Genomic DNA, 12,113 nt, shown 5'->3' on the forward strand with positions numbered 1-12,113 from the left:
GACGGAGAAATCAAGACTCCTCTTTTATTTTGATTAGTTATCATGTTGTCTTATACTATGAAAGAACACATTTGTCATCAAAATTATACTATTAATGCAATGGATGATGTTGTTGCTTGTTTACTACTTTACATTTTCCGTGATACATTACATGACGTCATCTGCCCCAGAACGTTTCCGCCGTTCTCAGTTTTGGGGTGTGACATAGACCTACCCATATTTGTCTCAAGTATCACCATAACACCCTGACAATACACATAATCATAGTGAGCACTCAATCCTCACTCCTAGAGGAGTACTAAATATCTCGTAACTGGCCTCTCATGACCCACCCATCCATGAAACTTCCACCAACCCTGCAGTACTAGTGTATGCTATCCATACATAACGTTGGACCCTATAGACTTTCGAATATCAAATCCTACCCGAAGCTACCAATCAAAATGAAACAGAAAATAAGGTCAAATCAAACATTATCAGGCTATAAGATCTTAATTAGGTATAACCGTGATGCATACACTAAGCAACTACAGTAATGATTTCAATCTCATATAAGGAAACCCTAGGCTAGTAGGCATCATGTAATCAGGCAATACTATCATGCAATTCTTGAAGATCCCTATCCTAGCACTAGCATGCTGTTCTAACATATCACATAATCAAATATTGTATGGTATTTTGGGGTCTACTTATTGGTTCTGGTTGATCGTACACCCTGCATCCTCCTTTACTTATTTTGAAAACCTTTTTCGAAATCATTTTGAAAATATTTATGAAAATCATGTTGAAAACCTTTTCCTTAGTTTGAGACTGGATTCACACAAGTGTTCCTCCAATTCACTCAAACCAAGGCTCTAATACCAACTTGTAACATCCATAAAAATTAGGCCAAATTGAAACTTTTTAAAACATTTCGAAACCAACAGTTATTACCAATTTGTTTTCAAAACAGTTCTATATCAGAGTATCCCAGAAACATAGTCATAAAAAGTGAGGAGTTGTACGATCACGCCTTTGCCTTGCCACGATCCCCTGATGTACCTGAAACAATAAATTGAAACTGTAAGCCCGAAAGTTTAGTGAGTTCCCCCAAAATACCGATAAACATACAATCTGCATAACTATAACAACAATATCATATCATAACATAATAAAACAGAACATCATGCATCGGGTCCATAGGTTTATACACTGGATTACCCCTAGGCCCACAGTATGAGTCTAGATTCCCTTGCTGACCCACAGCTCACATCTGGCTTGCCACCGAACCCAAAGTACGAGTCTCCCTCAGCTCGTATTTGGAATGGTCCACTAACTGGATTACCCGTAGGACCATAGTGTGAGTCTGGATTGCCTTACAGGCCCACATCTTACATCTAGATTGCCATCGAGCCCATAGTACGCGTCTCCCTTAGCCCGTATCTGGAATGCTCCCGGGTTTGTTGGCTACCACACGGAACGGTATCACCTCAACCCATCCACATAACATTTCAACATATAACACAACTACTGAGCATGCATATAATCATATAACAATACACGTAGTCCTACAGATCGACCTAACTGGGATAACCACTAGCATGCAACACTAACTCATACTCAACATCTAACACTACTAGGATAACATATCCTATGGGTCGGACTTGGTGCCTTATACCCCTTATTATAGTGAGGTAACTCACCTGGCACTGTTGAAGTCCCACAGATAAAACTCTAGCTGCTGGTTGACAGATCCCCGAACTGTCAACATCAAACAATACCTAATTAATAATTGGGTCCCAAGCCCAAGGTCCAACTCACACTACAAAAACCTAAAACTCAAATAATGGGCCAAAGCCCAACATATGGCCTAATTTTCCAATTTGGGCACAGACCTCCACATGGTCTTACCTTAAGGTCCATCCAATTATTCCAATCCAATTCCCATGGCCCAATATCACATAATCATAAAGGTCCAATTATGGCCCATCTATGGCCTAATTTTGCAAATTGGGCCCAATTCCTCACACGAGCCTTATCCTAAAGCCCGTCTATTTATTTTGGTCCATTAACTTGTTCTTGGATAGCCCATCAATAATCAAATTGCCAAAGCCCAATAGGAAGTCCCAACTCAAGGCCCATGTGAAATCAGGGTTTTCACATGAAATGACGATTAGGGTTAAGTGTTCCTACTTAACCCATTCAGGAGTTAATTCACTAAGGACTTAATCTACTAAGTCCAATATTGCTTTAGGTTCATTTGAAATTGACCATTATTAATAATTTAAGTTTATTAAATAATTCTCGTGTGTCCCGATAAGTCTCAAATTAGGGTTTCATAGCATTAGGATTTTCCAACCCAATCTAGGGTTTCCAACCCATCTTATCCTAATAGGCACAAACCAAGTTCTTAAGCCCATTAAGTTTTACTAGGCCCATTAGGGCTTCATTGGGCCCATTAGGGTTTCAAGCGTCCCAACCGAATCAAACATGACAAGGCAAATCACACTGCCACCCGACACGGCGGCCGGTGGTGGTTATGGATTTTTCTATTATTATTCCAATTACAATTTACAAAGATACACACACTTGCCCAAAATAAACATCTAATAACTACACAAACACCCACCTTGAGGCGGTAAACAGTAGTAGAGGCCAGCAGCCACCACTTCACGGTGGTGGTGGTGGTGGTGGTGGTGGTGGTAGTGGTGGCCCTCTTGTGACTCCAGCCAAGACAACACCCACACACGACACACCCATTGATCAAATTTGCAGAATTCACCCCATCCACCCATGTGGTGGCTCAAGGCGGCGATGGCAACACAATAAGGCAGGCAGCAACGACAGCAACCCTTCAGCCTCTTGGAGCGGTGGTGGTCGACACAGAAAATCGGTAGTAGCACACACCCGACTTGCTAGATGCAAACACAACTACCCTATATGGTGGTATCCAACGGACCAAGCAAGTGGTCGCAACAGGACAACCGCTTGGTGCGGTGGTGGCGGCAATGGTTCATTGGCAGCTATTGCTTGACGTCGGCGACGTTAGTGATGGCGGAAAACACTACCAGAAGAAGAGGCGCATCTGGACACGGTGACCCACAACTACGATGATGGTCCTAGACGTTCTCGGCTTCACCAGCAACCAAATGACGACAGAGGTGACGACATATGGCGGCGCTCCGAATGCGAAGTGGCGGTGGAGGATGAGACCTATCACGACACAGATTGAAGGATGAGAAAGAGGAGAAGAGCGGAAGTCTGGTGGTTGTTGCGGTCATTGACTAATCGGAAATAGGAGTGAAGGGATGGTGGTGGTCGGAGGTTAGGAGGGTGGTGGTTGCACTACTAGGTTTAGGGTTAGGGTTTGCATGAGGTTAATGTGAGTATATATATATATATATATATATATATATATATATATATATATATATATATACATATATATATATATATATATATATATATATATATATATATATATATATATATATATATGGGCTAAAGAAGGTGACAGGTTCCTCCAGTGTCCATACTCAATGTTTTTAAATTTTACAAGTTCAGTCCCTCCCCTATGAAATCTTTTTAGCTTAAGTCCCAAAATTACCATTTAGCCCCTGACTCCTTAAAATCCTTTCAACTTTGATCCAATATTTTAATCAATTGGCCCCTCCATGAAAATTTCTTTTCAGCTTAGGTACATAATTTACCATTGTTGCCCCCAAAAATCCAAAACCTTTCAATTTAAGTCCGATATTTACTCTTTAACCCCTGGAGATTCAAATCCTGTCATGTGGCATTCCCGAAACAAACACCCCACTAATTATTATTAAATTATTCTATTTGAAACGGGATGTTACATTACCATTTATTCAACCGGGTTGATAATGGCCAATCCCTTTCCATTGGGAAGAAAAGCTTTTCTGTATTTCCCATGTTATCATTGTCAATGTACATGGAAGTATGGAAGGTCGATCTTTCAATCAAATTTGCTTTACCAGTGCTCCAAATCATTGTTGGTTCAGCAACATCAACCAAATAGATAAGATCATTTAAGGTTCATGTCATGGTTTGTCATATAGTAGTCCTAAAGGAACTTGCTATGTGACTTAGAAAGTGATTAAAGAACCTAGTCAACAACCAACTTCCTCAAGACTTTGACACCCAACTCTCCCGGCTTGTCAAACATGACTTAATCTCCAAGATGTGAGCACACATAGACTTGCCAATAGGGGTAGAGTGACCTTGAACTTTTCAAAAACTTGTAGGTTAGGGAGAATAATTGGAGGAGATGGAGAAGGTTTGTTCCAAGAGATTTGGGAAGATCATAGTTGTTTGAACCAGACATCTACAATGGGAGATATTCAAGTTAGTTGATTTAAGTCCTTAATATAACACCCAATATGAAATATTAAGGCTAGGACCCAGCACAATATTTTATAACTTGGAAAAGGGATGTCGTAATCCAAGCTATAAAATATTTGAAGGTAGGCGAATGACGATTGACCAATTTCCACCATGAAAAACGAAATAAGTATTAGGCTGTAATTGGTTTAAAACTCCTAGATCTTTTGAGATTCATTGAACTATTCAATGGCATGTTTAAATCTCGATTGTGCCCTCTCAAGTTTGTGACTGGGATGCCGAGGATCACAAACAAGGTGTGAATAACCATGCAAATTGACTTGGTACCCTTAATTTTTATCACCTAATCGATGTGTTGGTTACCTACACACGCTCCACCGATCTATGATAAACATTAAGTCACCCTTTTCCACTCTTACTAGTCCATGTTAGTGTGCCGGTACCCACACACGCTCAACCAACGACTTGGTAAGGTAGAAAGTGTAATTTCATAGGTTAGCACCAAATTCACATTTTCCTAAGTAACTAAGATTGGGAATTTATAAGTATTTAGTTACTTAATATTTATCATTATACTTTTAATGAAGGGATAATTATAGTCCTATCAAACCCGTTCGGCTAATGACCCTCCACCAGTCAAGGAAGTGGTGGGTAAGAGTGGACACCCATTAAATTGTTATTTTATAGGCAGTAACCTTATACTCCCCTTATAGACCGGCTTCATGAATTAGGCCTACTAACGGTAAGACTGACTTTGTTCTTATACATATATGTAACTATTAGCTATTAATATCATAATAGTATAAGGGTTGAATTTTAACCTTTAAAACTCTAAGGGTTAACTTGGAATTAAAGTAGTCATGGGGGGAAACTTTACAAATTCCAAAACTTCAGGACAAGTTTTGAACAATTCAAAAACTTTTGGTATCCATAACTTATGTGTTTAAATTAGTTTTAATGAAAAACCTCTTCAAGTTCCATAACTTGAGGACAAGTTATGGAAGACTTTGAAACATTTAAAAAATGAGACTCTTCATTTTCATAACTTATGGAAAATTTTATGAGTTTTAAAATTCATAAATGAGATTTTTCATATAACTTGAGGACAAGTTACAAAAACACATTTTATGAACAACTTTAAGATCAATTTAGATCGAAAACAAATTATCACATAATTTTTCTCTTAATCTAAACTAACTCATAAGAACAAGATAATTTAAATCATCAATCTTCAAGAAATTAGCATGAACATATAAAATAATACAAATCTTGAAATTATGACAATTATCTTTGAAATTGGATTAGCATGAACATTACCACATCAAAAACAAGTTTATAAGTTCAAAAACATCTTAGGGTAATGTTCCTAGTCCAATTTCAGCCATGAAACTCAAAAATATGTTGTCAGGGGTCCAACTCGTCGAGTGCATGAACCAACTTGACGAGTTGGATGAATTTGTACATGCACTCGTCAACTCCCTTCATGGACTAGTCGAGTCCCGTGTCCAGACAGCAAAAAACTTTCATTTTTCAACTTTTTTCAGCAATTTGAATAAAGTATAATTGAAAACATGCCTTGGATCTGATACCACTGATGGGTTTTAGTATACTACAACATGTTATGGTGCACATATAACCCTAAATACCTTGGATCTAAGTTTTCACTAATTATACATGCAAATGGTTTCCAAGGCATTAAACCTATAACTAGTATGAAAATTGTCATAAACAATACAAGATACTAGTTAGAGTTACATACCACTTATGTGGCTTGAAGTTTTGATGTATTCGGTGTTGCTTGAAAGACTTTGGCCTTTAAGAACTTAGTGCCCCAAGTGTTGCACTTCAAATGGAATCACAACTCACCTTGGACAGAGGTGACTCTTGAGAGAGAATTCCATACACCAAAAACACCTCCATATCTCTAAGAACTTCATGGTTTCAAGTACTATATATTTATATGTTGGATTTCAAGGGTCATGGATATAACCCAAATTCATATCCATGGGTTTTATGATCCATGGTTCATGTTGCCTAACTCTTTATGTATCCATACATAAACTTGGTCCAACATGGATCATAACCCCAACACATATAAATATACCAAATTACCATAATTAGTCCCCATAGATTTAATTAGTCTCTTTTGATCACTAAATTAATTCCAAATTAATTCTTGATCAATACTAATTTAAACATATGATTTCATATTAATATATTAGAACTTATAATATATTAATAAATCATATATAACCTTCTCTCAAGAATCCATCCTAACAAATTGTCCTGGTGTTATGCAACCCAAATGGACCATGCTACTCACGGGTCGAATACATACCAATAATAGTTATGGGCTCAGACATCTAATCCAACAAGAAAGAGTACTATAGCTAGAAAAGCTAAGTCTTTTGGATATGATTTTCAACTATATTTGAGGGATGAGACTGTATCTCAAATTCAATATTGTTTTAGTACTAAGGAGGATCCAAAGACTTTCAGTGAAGCTATGGCTTCTAGGGATGTTCATTTTTGGAACAAGGTAATTCATAATGAAATTGATTCTATCATGCATAACAATACTTGGGTATTATCTGATTTACATCCTGGTTGCAAGGCATTAGGATGTAGATGGATTCTCAAAAGAAAAATGAATGTGGATGGCACAATTGATAAGTATAAAGCCTGATTGGTTATCTAAGGCTTTAGACAAAAAGAAGCCATTGATTCTTTGATAATTATGCTCCTTTTGCCAGAATTTCCACTATTAGATTATTATTAGCTCTTGCAGTTATACATAATCTTGTGATTCACCAAATGTATGTGAAAACTGCATTCTTGAATGGTGACTTAGATGAGGAAATATACATGAAACAACCTGAAGGTTTTGTGATGCCTGGAAATGAACTCAAAGTGTGCAAGTTGAAGAAATCATTATATGGTTTGAAACAAGAACCAAAAAAATGGCATCAAAAATTTGATGATGTTGTCTTGTCTAATGGTTTTGCATTAAACCAAGCTGAAAAGTGTGTATATAGAAAATTTGATACTTCTGGCAAAGGAGTTATGATTTGTCTATATGTGGATGATATGTTGATTTTTGGTACTGATTTAAAAGAAGTTGATAAAACCAAGAAATTCTTATCATCAAGTTTTGAAATGAAAACCTAATGGAGGCCGAGGTAATTCTTGGTATAAGAATTTAACAAGGAAACAATAAGATTTCAATTTCTCAATCATTACATTAAGAAGATATTGAAAAAGTTTAACTTTGAGAATTGTTCTCTTGTTAGCACTCCTATAGATCCTAATCTCAAGCTTCTGCCTAATAAAGGATCTCTAATGTCTCAACTTGAATATTCAAGAGCTATTGGTTGTTTAATGTATGTCATGATCAGTACTAGGCCTAATATAGCATATGATGTGGGATGGGTTAGTAGATATACTAGTAATCCTAGTACACATCATTGGTAAGTTGTGAATAGAGTATTCAAGTACTTGAAAGGGACCATGAATTATGGTTTAACTTTTACTAGATATCCTTTTGTTTTGGAAAGTTATTAAGATGTCAGCTGGATTAAAAACTTAGAGGATCTCTCCTCTACAAGTGGTTGGATGTTTCTTCTTAGAGGAGGTGTCATTTCTTGGGCATCCAAGAAACAGACTTGTATTACTAACTCAACCATGGAATCTAAGTTTGTTGCATTGTCTGCTGCTAGTAAAGAAGCTGAGTGGCTAAGGAATTTGATTTATGAAATTCCACTCTGTCCAAAACCGATATCTACCATTTCTATCAGGTGTGATAGTGTTGAAACCTTGGCTAAGGCTTATAGTCAAGTGTATAATGGGAAGTCTAGACATTTAGGTGTTAGACATAACATGATTCGTGAGCTCATCATGACCGGTGTGATATATGTGGAGTTTGTGAGAACTCGGTTGAACTTAGCCGATCATTTAACCAAAGGGTTAGCTAGAGATCTTGTGCACAAGGTGGCTGTAGGGATGGGTATATAGTCCACCTAAAATCTTTTATATTAAGATACCCAATTCCCATCTAATGCAATATTAGTTGTTGAATTCAATGTGGAAAGCTTGATATTTGAAGATTGGAACACATTATTATCATCATGCCAAGGTATGTGTTCAGTACTGCAAGTTAAGGAGGTTGAAATTTAATTTCTTAATAGTTCTTTGAAAAATTGCATTTGCAGGTGCAAGAACAAAAGAACTACCTATATAAGCATGAAGTTTAGCTACTTCAAGAAGTTGGCACTTGACTTTGATATGTTTATTGAAGGATGGGACACAAGCTATTAAAATATAGTGTCGAGTTAGAACTTTAAGAATGTAAATTATTGTAGATATTATCTTCATGTATTCATTTAGAATAGAAAGGGTTCAATCCTTTGTGACACCCTAATATTCAAATATTTGGAATAAGTAATATACTAATGTGAAATTCAATCATCACAATATTTCATTTATGCATCAGTTTGTTTTTATGTTCTTTGTTTAAGTTAATCAAGATTACACTTAAATGTGGGAGGTTTGTTGGTGATTTGTTTCATTAAATGTACTTAAGTGTAATAGGTTGACTTGTTGACCAAAAATCAACATTGATGAATATTAAATAAGTAAGTAAGGTACGGAGTGCACACTTGTTTAAGTTTATTAAAGATTAAAAGTAGACTATCATTTAAGCACGAATCCCCTGAACGAACAGGGGTCCGGGGGCAGCGCCCCTAGGAGCGGGGTCCAAAGGGCGGCAGCCCCTGGCAAACTCCAAGGGGTAGAGCTCCTGGTTGTATTAAAAATACATCAGAAATCCAAATTTCGAATATTTTACCTATTTTTTGGCTTTGCATTAATCCTTATAGGAAACCCGGATTTATGACAGTTTTTTGACTGTTGAAAAAACTGTTTTGTGATAGTTTTGACGGTTTTCAGACAAAGGAGGGTTTTAACCAATTTTTGGTCAGTTTTCTGGTACTCACGAAATTCATTTATTTTCATTCTTATCCAATCAAAGATTAGGGAGTATCACCCAAATACTTTGATTTAAAAGTGGAATCATAATTTTCAAAATATCCAAGTGCCTTTATTACCCCTAAATTCTAGCATATTTCTTCTTATTTTAACATTTCAAAGTATAGCTTTTATAGTAAGAATAAAACAGTCGAGTAATCGTCAAAAAACAAAAAATCACCAAATGGGAATCACAATTGATGGTTTTCCATGCATTAAGAATTATCTGGAATAATATATATTCTAGATACTGAGATGTATGAAATTATTCGTTCCCGCTGCATCGCCCGGGTGTCCTTATATATATATATATATATATATATATATATATATATATATATATATATATATATATATATATATATATATATATAACCAAACTTCGATATTTTAAAACTAGGTGTGCTTGTGTACTTTTTGCTTAATGGTGTCGTCCTTCACGATTAAAAAAAAAAAATTAATAACCGATCATTGTTCTCAATCTCCATAAAAGATACTTCAATTTTTTTAATCTTCATACGAGGTACTTGAATATTCTTAATCTCCATACAAGGTACTTAAATGTTTGTAGACACTTTCATAAAATAAAAATGTAAGTACTTTTATTTTCTCAATCTCGATACATGGTACTTAAATATTTTTCAATAAAGTAGATTGCCTATATTGGTAGAAATAGAAAACACATTGCTACTTTCTGCACTTTACCCTCTTTTTTGGCTTTTAACAGTGGTAATTGGAACAAGCACCGGCCATTTTGGTAATACGAACGGGATTGCAGTAGACCATAAAATGAGTTGAGCGGAGTCTATCGGTTTAGAAGCAAAATCCAGCCTTTTACTTAGTATACTATACGACACAATACGCTCAGGCTCCATGCACTTCAAATACACAACATTTGGATTCACCGGATGAAACGATAAAGGAAGAAACCATCCGTCCAACAACCAATTACTCAATTCCAGATCGTTAGAATGAAGATCGCTACGTCTCACTTTAAACTCACAACACCATTCTCCTTTCTCATAATCCTTCATAACCCACATGGTGAACAAATAGAGTTGGGTAGAATCATGAGCCGCCTCGAAATAACGAAGGGTCCCTTGGCTCTCACCACATAATTGACAAGTTCCCATGTAGTTATGCTCGCTTTTGAGATCTCTGTCATCTGGGAATGGAATTAGGCGAACACATTTTGGATCTTTGTAAGGATCAAACGCAAGCATGACATGAATCCCCTTATCATTAATAACTTGCCAATGGAGAGCCCCGTAACAATAGATTGGGGCACAGGCCAGTTGCCGCCATAGGATGGGAATAGGACAAGGTAGCTTGTAGCTGATCCATTTGCCCGTTTCAGATGAAAAAGTCTCTAAATTGAGATAATTCGATGTAAGATGTTCCAACCTAACAACAATATAACTAGTAAGCAGATGATCTTCATTAACCTTAGTAATAAGCCCTTCCTTGAAGGAATCGTGGTACCTGGGTCCACGTCTAGGTAAAGTGATCCATTGTCGAGTGAGTGGATCACATATGTAGTAAACAAACGGTGTTGGCGCACGCCAACAACACAGAATCAAACCATTACTTATAGCTAAAATCCTAAACTGATGATATTGTTGTTGGTCTTCAGGGGTAGAAAGAAAAACAACAGAGAATTCAGACAAACTGTGGACTTCAGTACAGAGACGAGTAAGTAATTCGTCTAATGTCGGTACGTAAGTGTATCTATCCAAGATTCTTAAAGGTTGCGAGGACGATGGTGCATTGGAATTGAGAATGGAGTAATAGAATCGGCAAAAGGAAGGGTGAGAGATTAGGGTTTGCCAATGCTTGCATACACTTTTGAAACTAAAAATAGATCTCACGGGTAATCTTGCGAGAATTTCTATAAGCAACGAATCAGGAAAGTTTCGAATATCATACCAAAATAATTGTTTTCTCTTGCTGGAAATATTGGTATGCAGAAGTTGCTGCAAAATTTGGTTTTCATCGCCATCAAATTGATTGATTGAATTACTGTTGTCGTCGTCTTCCATGCCGCTTGAATTGCTGTTATCGTCGTTTTCCATGCACAACTGAAGTTGTGAGGTGGGTGTTGTAAAAGAAACACAAACCCTACTTCCTTAGGTAATTTTCGTATGTTTAATAGATTTCATAATGGTTGAGTTGAGATGACGTTTAATAGGGATTCTTTACAAACTTCGAGTGAGATAGTTAAAGAAATTAATATTTATATGAATGAATAAAAATATATAGCGTGTTTTATATTTAATCTAATATTTGAATATTAATGACATATCGAAAACGTTTTCAAGGCAAGGTAACGTAATGAGTGGATATGAGTAATGAGTGCAAATCCGTCGAATAATAATGGCAAAATGAAACTTTTTAAAATTTAAAAAAAGGCAAATATAAATTGATTATTCCAAATTTTAGCATGGATAAGGTAAGTGACTGCTTGGGTACTTTACACTTATAAGAAGATGAAATGTTACAAATTTACTATGTAAATATTAAGGGTTTATTACAAAAATTAACATATGATTATGAAAAATGTAGGGAAATGATATAACTATTATCTATACGGGTTTATAAAAAATAAAAATTTAATATCAATATAAACATTAAACATTTTATAAAGTAATTAAAAAAATCAATACGTTTATAACATTCATGTAAATTTATTTTCAAATTAATATAATGATAAGTTTAAATGAATAGAATATGAATATTTCATATATAAC

The 12,113-nt window shown here is 35.9% G+C and overlaps 1 protein-coding gene across 1 annotated transcript; it reads right to left on the bottom strand.

Annotated features, from left to right (window-relative positions):
* Positions 1–9,913: 9,913 nt before the first annotated feature.
* On the bottom strand, positions 9,914–11,548 carry LOC145051006 (F-box protein At5g49610-like). The gene has a single exon (XM_078999168.1). The coding sequence runs from the start codon at positions 11,436–11,438 to the stop codon at positions 10,068–10,070; it is 1,371 nt and encodes a 456-aa protein (XP_078855294.1). The 5' UTR covers positions 11,439–11,548; the 3' UTR covers positions 9,914–10,067.
* Between the last annotated feature and the right edge of the window lie 565 nt (positions 11,549–12,113).

Source organism: Lactuca serriola, chromosome 5 (genome assembly GCF_051521515.1).
Source record: "Lactuca serriola cultivar US96UC23 chromosome 5, Lser_US96UC23_V15, whole genome shotgun sequence".
Taxonomy (NCBI): Eukaryota; Viridiplantae; Streptophyta; class Magnoliopsida; order Asterales; family Asteraceae; genus Lactuca; species Lactuca serriola.